The sequence below is a fragment of the Lathyrus oleraceus genome, chromosome 2 (assembly GCF_024323335.1).
Source record: "Lathyrus oleraceus cultivar Zhongwan6 chromosome 2, CAAS_Psat_ZW6_1.0, whole genome shotgun sequence".
Classification (NCBI taxonomy): domain Eukaryota; kingdom Viridiplantae; phylum Streptophyta; class Magnoliopsida; order Fabales; family Fabaceae; genus Lathyrus; species Lathyrus oleraceus.
Window position 1 is genome coordinate 31,672,967 of NC_066580.1, and position 21,274 is coordinate 31,694,240.

General features: G+C 33.6%; 1 protein-coding gene across 1 annotated transcript; it reads right to left on the reverse strand.

Annotated features, from left to right (window-relative positions):
- Nucleotides 1–1,660: 1,660 nt before the first annotated feature.
- LOC127121762 (uncharacterized) lies at nucleotides 1,661–20,415 on the reverse strand. The gene is made up of 4 exons (XM_051052203.1): nucleotides 20,335–20,415; nucleotides 2,566–2,894; nucleotides 2,236–2,463; nucleotides 1,661–2,135 (listed from the first exon to the last, which is right to left on the reverse strand). Exons 1-4 carry the CDS (start codon nucleotides 20,413–20,415, stop codon nucleotides 1,661–1,663), a joined length of 1,113 nt encoding a protein of 370 aa, XP_050908160.1.
- Between the last annotated feature and the right edge of the window lie 859 nt (nucleotides 20,416–21,274).

Sequence of the window (21,274 nt, forward strand, 5' to 3'; positions counted from 1 at the left end):
AGCAACAATTGCTAAATACGCCACTATAGAGTATTATAGTGATGGAGCCAATAATTAAGTTTGAGTCATTTTGTGGATTAATTGTTGTCATATTTGTAGAGTTTGTATGATATATTATGACTAAGAGGAACAAAACGCTTATGTGGTTTATGTAGCCGTGGTTCTTTTATGTATTCGATTAATCGTTTTTATTATTGTATTAGATTGAGACCCGTAAATCCGGGGGATGAGATGAGTTTTTTAAATAATATTATAATTATAAATTAAATTGTAATTGCGACGATAAGGTGAATAAGATAATAAAAAAAGAGAAAGTAGAAGTTTAAGTGATAAGAAATATATTTGAGTCATGCAAATGCAAATAAGACATAACAATTTAATTTTAAAATATCAATTATATGTAAGAAAATATAAATGATAGTCGGAAATTTATAGTTTAATCTTGTAACATGTATATGCAATTATAATTCAAAATAATATTTTAGAAATAATTTGATGCTTTTGTTTGTCTATTTGAAAATTATAAGTTAAATTTGAAAGTATTGTTTGTTAATTATATTTAGCATTGTAATAAAATTTAATACTTGAAAGTATTGTTTGAGTACTTTATCTTAAACATTGTGATGTGGTTTTTTCTTTGTTATTATGATTTTATATTTTCAATAAAAAATATTTTATGCACAATTTTCTATGGGATAAATTATTATATAACGTATTTTTTAGAAATATTAATAATTTGAGTTTTTCAATCGATTTATTTAAAAATTAATTAATTAAAAAATATAATAATCGTCTACGAAAAAAATATAATAATTAGTATAGAAAAAACAAAGGAAATTGTATGTTTATAATAATTTTTCTATTGATTTATTTAAAAGTTAATTAAGTTTTTTTTTATGGTGAATAAGTGTGTGTAATAGAAAATAGAGTGAAAGTTTCATAAATTGAGTTTTGATACATGGATGATAAAAGATTTGTACATGTAATTTATAATAATTTATGTTTTGATGTATTGTAAATATACAATTTGTACATTCATGTAATTTTATGTATGGAATGGAAACACAAAGGAAATAAATTAATAGATATACATAAATTTTAAGAATATTAAGAGATGATTTATGGAATATGAAAATATATGTATTTTAATTAATATAATTTTATAAATAAAGTTACACTTTTTTCTTATATGAATAATTAAAGTATTAATAGATTATGTTTTAACAAATGTCACTTTATATTTTTAATAATGTGATAATTAAGAGAATGAATTATCAAAACAATAGTTATTTATTAAATTTTAATATTATAATAAATAGGTAATAAATATGTGTGAGATTTATCACAACACTGATACTCTAACATTAAACATTAAAATAGAATAGTTCTATCAAATATAATCGGCAAAAGTGTTTCGTAATACAAATTAATTCTTGAAAAATGAAAACATTAACTAAAGAAGGAAAAGTTACATAACAATCATTGTAAACTAATTTTCTATTGTCACAGAATCCTTCACAAATCCTTAGGATGGAATTTTTTTTCGATATATAAATGTGTCTAAGATATCTTTTACATTGTATGAAATACATTCAGATATAATATCTACTATGTGGAGTAATAAGTTCTACCATCATCTCATATTTTTCATCAATCAAGTTCACCAAAGAGGAACACATTCAGATAGCAACCAAGGTTCTAAGATCTCATATTGAGGCTCCTCATATGATAGAATTGGATTTTGAAGATATTGGTCAGAATGCATTTCTTGTGGAAGTTGATAATCCATATCTATATTGTATGGATAGTATTGTGGAATTGGAGGAAGATCTTGATCAAAAAACATATTAGATGATAGATCTGGATTTTGAAGATATTGGTCAGAAAACATTTCTTGTGGAAGTTGATAATCCATGTCTAGATTGTATGGAGGAAGATCTTGATCAAAAAACATATTAGATAATAGATATGGATTTTGAAGATATTGGTCAGAAAACATTTCTTGTGGAAGTTGATAATCCATGTCTAGATTGTATGGAGGAAGATCTTGATCAAAAAACATATTACTTGATGAAAATGATGGAACTATATCTTCCATATCTTGAAAGTATGAACATTCTGGGAGTGTAGAAAACCTGTTAGCATTCATAATATAATTTCTAATGTTAGTCTTGAAATATGTTAATGTAATTATAAACTTTAAAAAGAAAAAAAAACATTAAATTGTCTCCTCACCTATCATCCAATGTTGGGACAGCATGATTGTTGAAACAAGTACTTGAATCATCGGCCAACGTTGAAAATTGTTGAAAGTTGTTGATATTTTTGTCATCATAAATTTGATCAAGAAGATAGTTACCATGTAGAGTATCTTCTTGATCAAAAAACAGATTACTTGATGAAAATGATGGAACTATATCTTCCATATCTTGAAAGTATGAACATTCTGGGAGTGTAGGAAACCTGTTAGCATTCATAATATAAATTCTAATGTTAGTCTTGAAATATGTTAATGTAATTATAAACTTTAAAAAGAAAAAAAAAAACATTAAATTGTCTACTCACCTATCATCCAATGTTGGGACAGCATGATTGTTGAAACAAGTACTTAAATCATCAGCCAACGTTGAAAATTGTTGAAAGTTGTTGATATTTTTGTCATCATAAATTTGATCAAGAAGATAGTTACCATGTAGAGTATCTTCTTGATGATCAAATTCCATTTCTTCTTCTTGCGAGGCATTATTTTGTTGGTTACTAATTTCTCCAACATTGTTATTCAACTCATCAACATGGTTTATGTTTTCTGAAATGAGGTGCTTTCTAGAGTTTTTTAAACTCCTTTTTTTGGAATTAATAAAATTCTTTAACTCGTTATCGGTTCTTCCAGGAAACTGTCACAACAAAAACAAATTCAAAATAATTATATAATCAATTATCGGTTATTCTAAAAAAAATTGGTTATTAATTAATAAGTAGACTTCATGCAAAAAATTATTACCAAAAAAAACCCTAATCTTAGCGAACATACAAAAAAATCATTACCTATTATAAATGGTTACAATTATAGAAAGCCTAATAAACTTTAATTTTTTATTTATAAAATTAAGTTTTTTCCCTATAAGAGTGAAGCATGAATAAACAAACCTGTGAAACCATTTGAGACCATTTTGGTCCTAACTCATTATAGAGATGAATAAGTTTTCTTCTTTCTTCTTCATTGAACGAGCACTTTTTTAAAATTGAATTTAGATGATTTAACCATCTTATACGACAACTTTTTCCATCTCTAACAAGTTTTGTTTTCTTTCGTACGGAATCCCACTTTCCAACTCCATATTTTGTCACATATTCTCTTAATAATTGATCCTCTTCCTTTGACCATGTTCCTTTTTTTAACACAATATTTCTAGTATCCTCACCATGATTGCATTTTTCTTGTTGCAAAGATGAAGATGCCATGATTTGAGTGAATGTGATTTTTAACTACGTGAACAATAGTGTTAGTGTGTTGAAATATATAAGAGAGAGTCCTAGTTTGAATAAAAATCATTTACCCTATTCTAACTCCTATTTTTTTGCTAACTAAATCACATTATCTAATATGGAAGATAAAACTAGACAAACTCCACTTTTCTATAACTCATGTTTGATTGTGTCCAACTCGTATATAAAAACTACCTCAGCTACATTTCTGGTCCAACGCTTTTAAGTAAAATACAAATTTAATGATAGCAAAATTAAAGATAAAGATTATATAATAATTCAATTGTAATTATAAAAAAATTAAATTAAATATATAATTTTTTTGAGAGACATGATTTTGGCGATTAAGTCGGATGTGATAAACATCGCTTTATAAGTGCCATCTTTTTATTTTAATTTCATAAGTTTAGTACCTCATCTTTCTATAACAAAAAAAAACTTGTTCGTTTTTTTTTTCTTTTTTTAAAATAACTTTTTTATATATCTATATTATAATTTTTTTTATAAATGGATCCAATTCAAGTAGTGTCCTCACAATTGTGATCTTTGCCACATGTGAAAAAGCATCAATGAAATTAAATCCATTAACCTGATTGTAACCTTTGGCTAATAGTCTAGCCTTATACCTCTCTAATAGTCTAGCCTTATACCTAACCAATTTGCTTCCGATATGCTTGATACTAGGTGGAACATAAACAAATAATCAAGTTTTGTTGTGCTTCAAAGCATCCAACTCAGAGTTCAATGCCTTGATCCAAGAATCATACTTGCTTGTTTCTTGGCAATTATCTGGCTCATAAATAGTGGGGATAGACAAAGCAAAATGTTGGTGTGAAGTAGAGAGATTATTAAATGAATGAAAATTCTGAATAAAATCAAGTATAGTTGCAGAATTTTGGTTAGATGATTTCTTTGAAAAACTGCATATAAAGTTTAACAAATAACTCGACTTTTGGGTAGTCGATTATATCTTCTCAATATTTGTGGTGGTTTAGTTACTAACTCATTCTATAACCTAGGCTCATAAATATTTTGTCACTGCACTTGATGATTACAGTAGGTTCATTTGGATTATTCTTTGCAACTCCAAATTTGAAGTCACTAGTCTTTTCCAAAAGTTCACACTCATGATAGAAATTCAATATAATTACAAAGTCAATATTTTTAGGACAAATAGTGGTCCTGAGTTTTCTATGCCTAATCTTTATTCTTCATATGACTTATCCCATTAATCGTGTCCATAATCCTTTACTTTATTTCAAGTCATCATTCTTTCAAAGATTTGGTAATGATCCTGACATCGATGAATTAATTTTTTTTGAATCACTATGTTATGCCTCCACCTTATGATGAAGATACTAGGTACTTTAACAATTAGTACCTACCCCGAATATTAAAATATTTTACTTTGTTAATTTAGAATATTAATTACTTTATTAATACGTTGATATTTATTTTGTATTTTATTATATAAATTATTTGAAATGTATGTTTGGATACGGGGAAGATAAAACCATCATCGCCCCATTGTCATGCCTAATTTCAGCCAATAAATTATTTGACAAAAAAGTTCTAAAAAACTAGGTATTGATTGATATATTCATATCTTTTTTGAACATTTCATTGTATTTGATTAAATTATATTTAAATTTTATATAACCTAAATAATTCTTTTCGAGTATATTAATTACCGATATTATTTCAATCTTAATGGAATGATTTTCTTTCAAATGTCTTTTTCTTCACTCTTTTAAAATATTTTCTAACTATGAAATTGTCTAAATTTAAAATATATATTTTTAATTAATAATTATATTATTTTATGTTGAAAACAAGTTGATTTAAGAATCGAAAAAATGTTTTCAAAGAAGCGGATGGAGAAAATAGTATGTTCTTTTTAAATAAAGGCAAATTAATAAACAAAAAAGGAAAACAAAAAAGGATGAAGGGATATAAAACCTAACATAAAAAAGATAGAAAAAAATGATAGTTGGACATGCCTAACCTATTTGTAAAAGAAAATTCAAAAATATAAACAGTAAGTGAATTTCACAAAGTGTCATAATCAACAAAAAAAAACATGCATACACTAATCTATCTATATAAGCATTTTCCTCTCTAAAATTGTGACATATCTTGACTATAAAGGAGAATATAGTGTGCAAAATATTATTCCATTTAATTAAAAGTTACCAAGGGACTACATTCAAATTAGAAAAAGCATGATTGGTGAGCCAATTTCAAGTTAAAGATCTATCTAATTCTTCTTATTAGCATATTCCATAGCAATCATTATTTCATACAATTCGGCTTGAAAGGAGGTGCAAACTCCAATCTTATGCATTTTTCTATAAAACAATTACATAATTCTTCTTGTTAGCATATTCCATAACAATCATTATTTCATACAATTTGGCTTGAAAGGAGGTGCAAACTCCAATCTTATGCATTTTTCTATAAAACAATTACATAAAGAGCATATCGAAATCATACGCATTTTTCTTCGAATCAAGTTGTTGTCTATTACAATAATAGTATGCATCTGTTTCTAAGTCACAAATGATTTAACATGTGGTATATAGGGATGCCAAATAAATTTTGTCCAAAAAGGCTCAACGTGACCCCTCCTCATACAATTTTAGATATCTTTAAAATATAGATCACAATTTGTAAATAATTTCCAAATCAGTTTGTCAACAATAGTATTATCAAATGACAAGTTAATTTTCAAAATATCTTTAACAATTTGAGGAGGCAAAATGGATAAATCACGAGGAATGTTCCAATCGATGTGTTGGATAATTAAATTGACCTTAACAATTTGAATAAATTGAACATGCACTATAAATACTAAGAGTAAATCTTTAATTTTGTATTCCAACTAATTGTTAGTCCATATGTTAATGTTCTTCTCATTACCAACCTGCTATATACTATATTCCTCTAGAAAGAAAAAAAAATTATGAATATTATGAAATAGGCCACTAATAAATTAATTATGATTTCATAAAAAAATAAAAAAATAAAAAAGAGATTATCATCGAGTTTAATTTTATAAAATATAAAGTTTTTACAAGATGATTTAAATATCAAACTTTGAAATAATTTTAGTAACTTTTTTCTTTTTTGAGTAAAAGAAATTTAAAACATTAAATAATTGAGATGAAAAATGCATGACTTTCCTTTCCTTCACTTTAATCTATGAAATCAAATATATACTTCGTTATGGGACAACCAAATGCCCAATACAGGAGAAGCATAATCATTATACAATGTATTTAATCAGCACAAGAGAAATTTAAGATACATTTTATGATCATCACTTTTAACTTCATTTATGTTGAACTCTATAACTGAATTGGGTATTGGAGTATTAACCTTGAAGGTCCATCCCACACAACCGTATCGAAGATCAACATCACCGCTTTAAGATTCCAACAACACCAATTCTAGTTCATGTATGAAACAAATACCCACCTTATATAATACACAATATTTACACTTAAAAATTATTAAAGTTCAAAATCAAAAGGAAGACAATTTTAAAGTTAGTTGGATATTTTTCAACATATAGCAAGTTGGGAGAGTATAAGTACATTAAAAACAAGATTCAATTAAATACTTTTCAAGTTGAGTGAAGTTTATCATAAATGACAATACTCTAGGCAAAGTCAAAACATAGTAGGGTTAGATAATTGCATTTTATGACCATACTTTGTGTACATAGAGCCACAAAGTGAAAAAAGATGAACATTATAGAGTCAGTGATTCAAAATATCAGCATGAGGATATGAGTAAACTTAACAAGTCGAAAAACATAAGACATTAAATCGAAATTAGGACATCATTTATCCCATAAAAATAACATCTCATACATCATCCGTGTAAATAACTACATGAAAATTTATTTTCTATATGCCACGATCTATGGACTAGAAATACTATTTTTTCTACCAACACTACAATGTTATTTTACGCACTTTATACTTTTTATTATAATTTACTCTCTTTGGAGTAGTTAAGGATCTCATAGTTGAGGAACATAGTTCATTCCTCAACATAATCGTCTAAAGACACGGGAATCAAAGTTGATAGTTATGGCTAAGATCACTGAAGTTGGTACTCCTAGGGGGACACTATGGCTAAGATCACTGAAAATATCCATTCACACGGTTAATCACTAGAACAAAAATGGGTTTAGGCAACAACTGAAAACCGTCTCCTAAAGGTAGAAAACCGTGGTCTAAGTCATTAAGGGAGGATTTACCAAGCGTGGAATAAACGGCCGTTGCCTATTTCTTTAGAGCGCGGTTTTTTATTTATACCCACGGATTATGAACACCGTCGCCTTAAATATCAAAAGTCCACGTATTTAGTTAAAGTTTTAGATCACAACTTTCTAGTAATAACATAAAACAACCGTCCCCAAAATACATGAAAAGGAAACAGTTATTGATAACAACAAATTAAAACCGTAGCTCAATCTATAATTTCATTTAAACTAAATATATAATCGCCCCTAAATCATGGAAAAATCCACAGTTTTTAATAAGCTACAATAAAAAACGTTGCCTATAAATAGAAAACACATAAGTAATGCTAAATCTTGCAAAAAACACACACACACATATATATATATATATATATATATATATATATATATATATATATATATATATATATATATATATATATATATATATATATATATATATATATATATATTGAAATTTTAGTACGATAGAATCTCTTTTCGACAACAATGCAAATAATGGCAGTAGAAGAACATGAGAGTGATATAAGAAAACCTTTATACCATTTAAAATTTGTGTTAACATAAACAACAAAGGTGTCAAGTAACATCATTCATACAACAATTAAAAAAACAAATTTTCCATTGTTAAATTCCATTTATTTCAAAAACAAATTAGAAGAATTCTAATGAATATATAGTTACGTTAATCTACTAAATATGAGATAAGTAGCTCTATATCCTCCTTGTTTTGGATAGTTCACTTCTATGTACTCAAAATCTCCAACATTGGAATCAATCATCTTTGGAATCCTGCATTTTAAAATCAACACAAGTATATAGTTAAAAAAAAGGATTACCAAAAAAAATGAGACATTTATCTCAATGAAAAGTAAGATATACTTATAAAATATCTAAATACTTCCACAAACACAACTATATATAATTTAAAATATCAGTATAATATTTTCATTTTTAATGTATTTTGGTAAAAAAAAATCTCAAAAATAAATAAATAAAGAGTTTTATTCCTTTTGACCATTAATTTCGCAAAATTTCTAAAAAAAATAAGTTGTATTACATTTTATTTAAGGATAATGTTAACTTGTTCTCTAGGGGCACATGTTAAGAAATCCACAAATGAAAAATTTATATTAAAAAAATAGTAAAAAAATTAATTACAAACTTTTGATAAAATCAATACACAATTTTTAAGAAATAATAATATTATATATTTAGTTCTTAACATGTGTTTTAAGGGCACAAGTTAGCATTACACTTTATTTAATTATATTTATCATAATTATTATTTTCCTTTTGAATTTTCTAAATAACAAAAAAAACATCTATATGTTTTAAGTATGAATTTATGGTTTCCTTTATAATGATTCGTCGTGGAAACATTATGTTCAATGGGTTTAATCAACCTGCATAATGATTTTGGATATAAAATAGATTTTAGAATTCAAGCAAAGCAAATCATTATGCAGATGAAAAGATTGATTTTATTCTCTTTTTTAGGGTTTTTTAGTGATCACCAATTTCATGCAAAAAAGAGAAAAGTGAAAATAATTTGGAAAAATAAACATTTAACATGAATTTATTGAATGAATTGTATTTATGGGCCACAATGTCATCACTTCTCCTTTTGGCATGGGAGAAGGATTTTTAAACAAAAATGAACATTACGTGGACTTATGGACAACTGTTGGAACATCAACAACGACCCAATTATTGCAGACCCCTCCAGGGATGACAAAGTTGCCAGAATCTTCCTCTGCATCCTCTTCCATAATAGCAGCATCTTACTGATCTTCAACCGTGTGGATGAACCCACCACTCTGAAACAGTCCGTGCTTGTTGAAAGTGCCTGAAGAATACCCTATGACAGCCCGGGATTTATTGTCTTCCAGCTTGATCATTTGTCCTAAACTAGTAGTTACGCCATGCTCAATGGCCAACTTCGCATCATTGTAGGACGCAAATGAAGAAGTTCCTTTCTTAGAAGGCTCAGCAATAGACAAGGCTTGGAATGGCGTCCCAACCTCGTCCTCGACATCAATATAAGAAAAGGAAGACAGATGGCTAACCAAGAGAGCCTTCTTTCCCCCTACCACCACCAACTTTTTATTCTTCACGAACTTCAACTTTTGGTGTAGGGTGGATGTCACGGCGCCTGTCTCGTGAATCCATGGTCTGCCCAACAATCAGTTATATGATGGGTGGATATCCATGACCTGAAAAGTGATATGGAAATCACTAGGTCCAATCTTGACTGGGAGCTCAACCTCGCCAATCACAATCTTGCGGGATCCATCAAAAGCTTTCACGACCACTCCACTCTGCCTTATGGGAGACCCTTGGTATGAAAGTCTGGCGAGAGTGGATTTTGGCAACGCATTCAACGATGATCCAGTGTCTACCAGCACATTAGACATGGCATCATCCTTGCAATTCATGGAGATGTGAAGTGCCAAGTTGTGGTCTCTTCCCTCCTCGGGGAGATCAGCATCACAGAAACTCAGATTGTTACAAGCAGTAATGTTTGCAACAATGCTATCAAATTATTCTATAGTGACGTCATGATCTACGTACGCCACGTCCAACACCTTCTGCAAAGCTTCACGGTGTGGCTCAGAATTCATCAACAAAGACAACACAGAGATCTTTGAAGGCGTTTGTAGAAGCTAATCTACAACATTGTATTCACTCCTCTTGATGAGCCTCAACATCTCATCACTGTCCTCTTTCATCATGCCATTCTGGCCAGTAGGGACAGGAGTTTTAACAATAGCGGCAAGTCTATTAACAGCAAGTGCTGGATTCGGAGAAATAGATGAATTCCCCAAAGGACGAACGACACTATCAGCAGTATCAACTCTTCTGGTGTCAGCCTGAGGTTTCGGCGGCGCCGAGAAAACATGACCACTACGAGTCAGACCACTGACATCAGCAATATTCACAACAGAAGTGGAGGGTAGGGGCACCTCCTTCCCCTCTTCTAATGCAACTACATTATAACGATAGGGAACAACCTTGTCAGAAGAATATGGCACAGGGCCAGCTGGCTTAATTATGAGAGTAGGAGAAGCCTTCTGCTTGCTGCCATCATATCTGATGACAACAGGCTCAGGTATCCTGAATACAGGTGATATCACATTAACTTCATCATCCTTATCACAATACTGAAGTATCTCTATCACACCCTGATCCAGCATTTCTTTGATGTCTTTTCTGACTTGATGACATCCTCTCTCATTGACAGTGCAAATACGGCAGCTGTCATGGTCATGCTCATAATGATTGTATCCACACAACAGTCTATGCATATCGACCAGAGATTGTCGGATATGGCTGACATATCGGACCTTATATTTGCCAGGGTAACCCTGAACCATATTAACAGCAGATTTCCCATGCTCGGGCAATGGGTTTTTCTTGACATTAGGACCTACGTCCTCGAAAAACAATATACCGCTTATCACAAGGTCTTGAACCTTGGTCTTCAACGGGTAGCAGTTCTCCACGTCATGTCCGGGAGCACCGGAATGATAAACACAATGAAGCTCAGGCTTATACCACCACTGAGGGTTGGTAGGTATAGAAGGTGAGTCACGTGGAGTGATCAACTTCCTTTCAATTAAAGAAGGATATAGCTTTGTGAAGGTCATGGGAATAGGATCAAAACTGACCCTCTTCCTATCATAGCTTGTACTGGTCTGATTGTTGTTTCGAGGTTGGTAGGCCTACTGTTAAGGACGATGTTGTTGTTGTTGTTGATATTGTTGATGTTGCTGTTGTTGGTTCTGATTTTGATGCTGATACTGCTGATGTTCTCTGAAAACATGTGCTATATGAGCCACATGGTACTGGTTACTGGCTGGACACACAGTCTTCCTCTTTACAGAGGATCTTCTGGATTTAATATGGGAGGTCACAGCATGTGCCTCACCATCTTTCTTCTTCGCAAACGCCCCATAACATTTGGCAGAAGAGCCTTCTTCTCTAGTCAGGCGCCCTTCCCTGACTCCTTCTTCTAGACGCATCCCCATATTCACCATCTCGGTGAAATTAGAAGGAGCGCTAGCAATCATCTGCTGATAATAGAATAAACTCAAGGTCTTCAAAAAGATCTTGGTCATTTCCTTCTCTTCTAGCGGAGGCACAATATGTGCAGCCAATTCTCGCCACCTCTGGGCGTACTCCTTAAAAGTTTCCTTATCCTTCTGGGACATGGCTCTCAGCTGGTCCTTATCAAGAGCCATATCAATGTTATATTTGTATTGCTTGACGAATGCTTCGCCAAGGTCGTTGAATGAGAGGATGTTCGCGCTGTCCAAACTCATGTACAATCTCAATGCGGCACCGGACAGGCTATCCTGGAAATAATGGATTAGGAGTTGATCATTGTCGGTCTGAGTCGACATTTTACGTGCATACATAACCAAATGGCTGAGCGGGCAAGTGTTTCCTTTATACTTTTCAAAGTCAGACACTTTAAATTTGATAGGAATCTTGACATTAGGAACAAGGCAAAGCTCAGTAGCAGATTTGCCAAAGAGGTCTTTCCCTCTGAGAGTTTTAAGTTCCTTGCGCAACTCAAGGAATTGATCGTTCATAGCATCCATTTTCTCATACACGTCTGGGCCCTCAGATGGCTCAGAGTAGTAAATTATGTCATCTACTCTCGGCAAAGTATGCACAACTGGAGGTGGCACAGCAAGGACCGGGCTAGATGCCGATAGAGAAGCAAAAGTAGGGGCGAGACCCTCGGGAACAAAGTTCGTTGGCATCCCCCAGGGAAACCCGGCTGGCATAGCAGTGGGCGCGAAGTGGGCACTGGCAGCAGGCACGGTAGAGGAGGCAATCTCAGAAATGACGATCCTCTGGGGAGGAGTTGAAGGCGTTGGAGAAGACTGGCTTTGGGCGGCCAAGAAAGACTCCATCAGGGCAGTCAATATTGCCACTTCCTCCTTCAGTTCTCTGTTCTCTTGCTCTAGGTGACCCATTAGCTTTGATGAGTTGGCTCTGGTGTAGTACCAGTGCGTCATTTTATCTTCAAAATAAATGAAGAACACAGAGTTAGACCACTGAACAAGACCTACTTATGCACATGATGCATGCAATGTTTGTGCATATGGTTTTATTTTTTAATCAGAGGAACTTTTAGAATTCTATTTGCAAATATTTGGAATTATTAGTCATTTAGACATATATGGAAATATCATATCAATAATATCTGGAAAAAGTTTTACACCAAAGAAGTATAGTCTTGGTAACCAAATATAATACAAGAGAGAAGGAAAATGAACATCCTATGGAACCCTAGAAACAATCGTCCAAAGCTCTTGAGACCGGAAGATAAACTGCATGAAGCCTCTTCACCTCTCTCTCATAGGCTGCCTCCATATTTGCCTTCTCTTTGGCGAGTCGATCATACTTCCTCTTCCAAAACCTGGAAGATTGAGGAAGAAGAGAAGTCACCACATCATCAGGCTCGTCGATAACCTGATGCTCCAGAAACTCTATTAATGCATCCTTATCTCTAAGTTGCTGAAGTAGCTTCTCTCTCTCACGGACCCAAGCACGCGAACGGTCTTCATCTCTCAACTCCTCTACTCCTTGGTCAGGGAGGGTTGAAGGCCCAACCATAACCATAGGTGTATGTCTTGGATAGTCATAAGGCATAAGGTACTCAGAAGCTCTCCTCCTAACCCATGAGGTGTAGGGTTCCAAAGCAATACAATTCTTTGGACCAAGCTCTTTCCTTCCCTTCCTATGAACCTTGCGCCAAGCGCGGACCATCCTGCCCTTCAAGTTTTAGGGATCATTACCCTCTTGAAAGAACACACCTTCTAACAAAATGTTATTAGGTTTATCCTTTAAGGGGAACCCAAGCTAACGACGTGCCAAAACAGGGTTGTAGTTAATCCCACCGCATGTACCAAGAAGAGGCACATTGGAGAATTCACCACAAGAGTCAATAATATGCACACCATCCTATACACAGTTGTACCAAAAGATATCATCATTAGTGAGAGACATAAGTCTCGTGAACCACCGTAGACATCCTTTGTTCTCCTTGAAGGCGACCTTCTGTGGCAAGTGCGAAATAAACCACTTGTACAATAGAGGCAAATAACACACAATGGTACCACCTCCCTTTGCATTCCTCATATGCAAAGAAAAGTAAGTTTCACCCAACAGAGTCGGAACGAGATTAAGAGTAGAGAAAATCCTAATAGCGTTCACATCCATAAACTTGTCAATGTTAGGGAATAACACTAGCCCATAGATGAGAAGTACAAATATGGCTTCAAAGGCGTCCTCACTCATGGCCTTCCCATACAAAGTAGCTTGAGCAATGAGGAAATCAGATGGGAGACCTTGAATTCCACCTTTGGGTCATATGAGCACCAATAATAGATTCATCTATATGCAACATATCAGCAATCTCTTGAGAAGTAGGAACTCTCTCCAAGCCACTGAACGGAAACTGATCTAGAATGGGTATACCCACAAGATAGGCATACTCCTCAAGCGTAGGCAAAAGCTGGAAATCCGGGAATGTGAAGCAACGATACAAGGGATCATAGAACTGCACCAACACACTCATCAAACCTTCATCCACCTGAGTAGCAAGAATAGACATAAGCTTCCCATGACGAGCCTTGAACTTCAAGGGATCTAATACATAGGATGTCAAACTCCTTAACTCTTTCAAGTCGGGTTGTCTGAAACTGTACTTCTTTGTATTCCTTCTTTGCTTATCCATGTCTGAAAATTTGCAAATAGACCTCTTAAGTTCCTTGAAAATTTTCTCATTGTTGATGATATGGATGTGTATGAATGCATGAATGCATGGATGCAACAATCACACTCAAGGATCAAGCAAATCACACCACACAAAGGTCATGGGATGGATCAAGTCATCCTTAATATCAATCATCCATTTTGGTGGATTATGGTTTACACCTTATCAACATCCAAGTTCCATTGATATTAAGGATATACAAGAACGGATCAACCATGAATCAAGGGTTTGTTGCAAGTCACGAGCATGGAGTCTCGGTTAAGAACCACCCAAAGGGAGTGTACTACGGTTAAACCTGACAATTATGTTCTACAAGAGGTTCCCATAGTCATCATCCTATCTTTCGGATATTATCGGATAAACGACTACTCGTATTCCAAAAATATTCTCAAGAGAGACTCTTATGAGTGTAGTATCGCATAACAATCGTATCAAATCTTACACTTGAACGATCTTCTCACTACATCCTAAAAATAGGCCAAGATGGGATAGGTAATCTAAGGTTCTTGGCTTCTAAGGCATATATTGGAAAGAGTAATGCCTAACCACGACTACTCGTGTGACATTATTGATCCCAACATAACCTTCACCAAGTGAATGGGCTTGCAAGTCAACTTGCTAAGGAATAACTCCACACAAGTCAACAAGACTATGCCATTCTTCTATCATAGTGCACTCGAGTTCGGGTATAGAACTCATCTCACAAGAGACCACCAAGCACACAAGCAATTGATATATCAAGCAATTCATACATTACAAACAATCCAGTCATCCTAAATTTGCACAAAGATATGTCACAAAATAATATAAACAATACAATACAACAAAAGTGAAGAGTAGGCAAAACCCACTAGGCAAATGTCCCCAGCAGAGTCGCCACTTTTCTATAGTGGGGTATTCGTTACCTTTAGATTTATTGACTAAATCAAAAGTAAATCATACAATTCGATTCGCCACTGCACTTCTATTTATCCAAAGGAAAGGTTAGAAAGCGAACAAAAACCGAGAAGTTTTATCAAATCAAAAACTAATAAAAATGTCAGAGATCTGGGTAAGGGGGTTGGTTATGCAATGGGAAGGTTTTAAGCACCCAAAACATCCTTTGTACTCTAAGGGAGCCCTTTTCACTAATGTTGTAAGGTAGGTTGGTATTTGTGAAAAATATTTGTGCAAACATGATTGGGGAGATGAGAAGAGAATATACAATTTATTTACAATTTTGTTTTTGAATGGATAAATCCATTGCCTAAGTACCATCTTAAAAAAAAGATTAGGATCAAAACCTCGTAGTTCGGGGTAAAAATCTCAAAAGAAGTTGGTGAATTGATTGGTCCAAAAGCCTTAAGGTCTTTTGTTATCAAAGGGAGAAAACTCAACCTAAAACCACAAATCCACCATGTGAGGAGAGCTTCAACATGCTAGTGAGGGGTTAACCCTATAATAAGCATGGAAGTCTTATAGTCCATCACTAAGGATATAGGTGAGTATCATATCAACCTCTAGGATAACTCAAACCTAATAGCTAATTTTTATGAAAAGCTTTGGCAAAAGTGACCATTGAAACCACAAAACAATTGAGTGAGTTGTATTTACAAATGGAAAGTATTCACAAAGTATGGTCAAGGTTGACTTAAGGATTCAATTCAAAATAAGTGTTATGAAAAGAGTTTGGAAAATCAAAAGCATAATCCTTAGGTTTCTAATTTTGAAAATAATGTTAATGTTTGCACAAAAGTTTGGCTTGGGTTAGAGTGGAGAGAAGAATAAGAATGGCTAAGTCCTAAACATACAAAGATGAAGGAAGAGAAATAAAACCACATGGAGTTCCCTTCTTGAGATCATAGTGATGATCCAAGTTGCTCCCATCCTTTGGAATTAGCAAGTAATAAGCAAATAACTCAAGCAATCAAGCAAATAACAATCAAGCTCCTAGGAATCTTCCAATGGCTTTTGTATCTCTCACTTTGGATGCTCATGAAAATGGTTCTTCTACTTGGCAAATTTGGGGTCCCTAGCACAAGAACACACAAATCAAAAAGTTCCACAATGTAATAGAAAGAATGGACAAGAGTGAGTTTAGAATTAGGTCCTTTCAATGTTCATCTTCAAGCCTAAGCATTCTAAAGGCATGAGGCCTAGTTGCTCTTTGACATTTTATAGCATTTTAAACGCATGAGGCCTAGTTGCTCTTCAAACTCCATTGGCATAGGTAAGGTCCTAAAATCTAAGTCCTTTGTCCATTTGCATTGGGTTCACACAATCAAAACAAAACAAGCATAATAGTATATACACAATAATGTGCTCAAGTGAGCAAAAGGCAAATTGCATTAACATAAACATGAGCTCAAGTGAGCAAAGGGCAAAAGCAAATGAATTAATGTACAAGAATATTAAATTGCATTAAAATAAATTGCAAGAATTAAATGACTTGAATTAAAAGTTAGTGTTAATAGTTAATGTTAGTGTGTCATAAGGCAATTTAGCGCTATGTTAAGCAATCGTAAGTGGACTAATATAGTAGTCACACCTATCTGAGGCCGGTCAATAAAAATATAGGCAACAAACACAAGTTAGAGATCATGACTAGTAAGCCAAGCTCCTACAACTTGCCATGCCAAAAGAAAAGAAGAATGATCTTGTATTGATTTAGGTTTTTTGCTTGACTAAGAAACAACCTATCTCTAATGCAAAGTCATTCACTTGATCTTTGATCAAGATGAATTAGATTTAAATCAAAGAAGGTTAAGCCCCTCATATGTCAAGGCTAACCACCAATCTCTAACTCATTGATCAAAAAGAAGAAGAAGAAGAAGAAGAAGAAGAATGTACATGAATTGAAATTCAAATGAAATATCCAACACACATTGACCAAACATGAATAGAATCAAAGTCAATCAATGGTAAACAGAAGCAAGATGAAGCTTAGAAGTCAAGAAACAAACAAAATATTTTTGGCATTTTTTAGAATTAAAATAATACTTGAATTAAAATAATCAAACAAAGGTCAAACTTCAAATCCATTTCAAATCAACTTGGAAAAGTCCAAATGGATCATCCTAAGTTCAACAAGGTCAAACAAAGTTTGACAAAAAATTTCAGCATTTTTGGAAACCAGAAACTATTTTTAAACAACTAAAATGAATAAAAAATAACATAATTGAACTAAAATCTCAAATAAATCTCAAACCAATTAGAAAATTGATGAGAATATTTTTCATAGATTCGTCATCATTCAAAGATGTTAAGAAAATATTTTTGCATTTTTTGAATATTGGAAACTATTTAAAATGAATTAAAAATAACCAAAAAAGAGAAAATTCACAAAAAATATCAAATGACAAAATAAAAAATATTAAAAATCATTTTTAGAAACTACAAATTGAAAGGAAAATAATGCAATTGGTCCCATATTTTTTGGATTTAAAATGAAAGAGATATGAATTTTTGAAATAAAAGGAAATAAAAGAAAATAAAATAGAAAAATCAGAAATTAGGAAAATCATGGTGCGTTAGATCAATTTCATTAAATGACATGGCACATCCTAAGGAGGAGAGACGCGCGCGCACCATGGACTTTGGTCAAATGAGAAACACCCAGCATTATTAAAAGTCATAAGATCTGAGCGCTGGGATTCAATCTGGAAATGCAATCACACAGTCCAAATTCAATCTGGCAACGGGGACGGTGGTGTACACCACCATCTTCTCCGACGAGCATGTTAGCTCTGGTGAAAGTTGCAGGTCATGAAATCTTAACCAAAATGGACGATCCTCGTATCATGGGAAAGCTGGGGTGATGTACATCACCCCTGTGCCATTGGTTTCTCCTCTAGACTCTCATAGAAAGAAAAATCAGAGAGAGAAAATTATGGTGTTCAATCTGAACTTGATGGATTCCTGAACTTAAATACACAATTCAATTGCCTCTTATGAGAGAACTTCAGAGGAGCCAACAAAGACAAGAAATGAGCAAGATCCAATGAGATTCGAATTGAAAAAGTTTGAACAACAACCTTTGAAGTGCAACTCTATGAAGCACGATCCTTCCCAATTCTTGATAGCAGTGTGTTCTTGAGATGGAAATAGAGTTAGGCTAAGGAATTAGAGTTCAATAATCAATCGAGGAAGTTGAAAATTGAAACTGAAAAATTGAAGTGAAATGCAAAAATTCCTTTGAGTGAGACAGGGATTCAGTTCTGCAGCATGTAAGGCGCCTTAAGGTTGATTTAGAATGAAGCTGAGCATCTCTATTTATAGCACAAGGTGATGTAAGTCATGGAAAAATCATGTGTGCATGAGATGAGGGCCTCCATGCATGGGCCTGTACAGGCGCATGGGAGGCCCAAATGCAATTGATTTGGCATGCTAAAATCATATTAAGCTGAATTGGACGTGTACATGGCATTGTAAGTGAGTGTGCATGAAGTTTCAACATTGTTTCCATAAATGCACACAAACTTTCACCTCTTCGAAAATGCACCTTGCCAAATTAAAACATGGCCTTGTGGGTAATGGTTGGAAAGGTCTTGACATGAGGAACAATTGTTATGTTGAACAAAATTCCATTTGGAGTTGGGAAATTAATGAAAACTGATCATAAAGTTCAAGATGCAAAACATGGGTATGTGAATTTTGCCAAAATGGACCAAATTCAACCCCTTCTGTTTCAATGATGCAAGCCTCAAATGACAAAACCTTCAACATCAAAGTTGTGTATCTTTTCAACACAATCAATGTGGACTTAAAGTTTGCATCATTTGGATATTTGATGAGAAATTTATGGGCACTTGAAGTTGGACTTTTTCATATTTCAATGACTTTGGTCCAAAGTGACCTATAATGTTTTGCATTATCACATGTGTTTATTTTAGGATTATGAAAATTTGTTAAGCATAACAAATGAATTATACATCTTAAAATTTCCAATGCATTTGATCCCACCTCAAAATCATGAAAATTGAGTGAGTTAGGTCCTTGGGAAGTTGACCTAAAATTAGGGTTTCAGTCAAAATGACCTATAATGTTTTGAAATGGATGATGACCTTCCAAGCTTCAAATCAAATGTTTATGAACATGAAAGTTGTTCATATGGTTCTTAAGAACATTTTTTCTCTTGGGGTCATCTTCATTTGACAAACACATCAAAAGTTAGGTCTCAGTGGATTTCAAAATAGTCAAATGAATTAACTGATCAACTTCTCAAGTCCAAACTACAAATCTTGATGAATTGATGATTGAGGACCCTCACATGGGCACATATATGCATAAAATTATGAATGAAAGAACTTACCTTGATTGTATTTGATCATGAGTTGAGGTTGCTTCATGAGCAAGTCACAGTCAATGCACCGATGAATTAGGGTTTCCCTGGGAAACAAGCCTCAAGCCCTTTGGTTTATCTTGATAAAATTTACAAATTGAGATACTTGGGAGGCATATATGATGATTGGGAGCTTTGTGAACCATTTCCATGCTTGCTTTCATCTTCATCTGGCCACTTCAATAGGTATGGGGCCTCCTAGGAGCCTTGGATCTTATGATTGCTCAAGCTACAAAACAAAGTTAGTGACATATTTTATGCTTTTGGTTAGTAAACAAAATAAGAAAAGCAATAATATACAATTCAAGCATGCTTGGTGGTCTCAAACCAACTCACACAAATCCCAACACTAGGGTTAAGGAGCCAAGATACTATGATCCTTGAGGCAAAATGCAAAGTGCAATGATATGATGCCATGAGGGATCTTAGGGTCAAAATTAGGGTCTTACAATCCCCACCAACAGAGTCTTCAACATCGGTTCCTTCATTGTCATCACCACCCTGTTCAGCTTCCTTCATCTCTTCTTCCATCAAAGCCTTCATCAATTACTCAACTTTGATCTTTGTAGCAGTGCTAGACCTGATGAAAACCCTCCAACTCTTTACAAGTCTCCTTCATCTATGCAATAACACTCTTCTTGGAGGTAGCAGGGCCAGGTGCCTGAGAAGATGTCATGACAATATTTGGGACATGCGTTCCAGAAAAAAGTTTGTAGTGGAATGATAAAGGGGAATCCCCTTTCTTCACACTATCTATAGGCAGTAAAATACCAGGATGTTGGTTCAGGATTATCCCACAGATGAGAGATGGAAAGCAGATAGGCATTTTCACAAAAGTAGAGAAGGCTTGTTTTAAAACTTGTTCAAAGATGTATTTCCCAAAGTCAAACACTATTCTTGTCCCAATAACATAAATAAACTTCCCAAGACCAGTAGAGATTGTTGAGGTTTGATTTGTGGGCACTTAGTTGGCATTCCCAATCCTATGAAGGATATCATATTTGACACTCAACTTTCCAGCAGACAACTTCCCTTTGTTTGGCCAGTGTCTAACCTGCTTGGCAGTTATCTCATTGCACACTTGGTCATCTATAACCTCTAGCTCAACCCGAGGTTCTTCTATTCTTCCTAGAAATTTCTTGATCACAGCTGGAGAAAATGTCACAACATTTCCTCTAACATACACCTTCCTATAGTCAACACTTTTCACATCATCACACCCATCAGGAATAGTCACCATAAACTCCTTGACTAGGCTTTCATAGCAAGGGCCAAATTTTGTGACAGTCTTCATCAACCTAAAAGCTTTTATAAGTTATACAACCTCCTTACATTTTAGGGCATCCTTACCCAATTCCCTCTCCAGATCTACCCTCATTTGAATAACATACTTCCACCTTTC

Bases quoted from the DNA above. Each gene is read 5' to 3' on its own strand.
- LOC127121762 (XM_051052203.1), bottom strand. From the start codon at position 20,415: ATGAAGGCTTTGATGGAAGAAGAGATGAAGGAAGCTGAACAGGGTGGT. The intron at 2,895-20,334 runs GTTGGTGGGGAT...TTGTTGTGACAG, and splicing joins GAACCGATGTTGAAGACTCT to TTTCCTGGAAGAACCGATAA. The intron at 2,464-2,565 runs GTGAGTAGACAA...GAATGCTAACAG, and splicing joins GTCCCAACATTGGATGATAG to GTTTCCTACACTCCCAGAAT.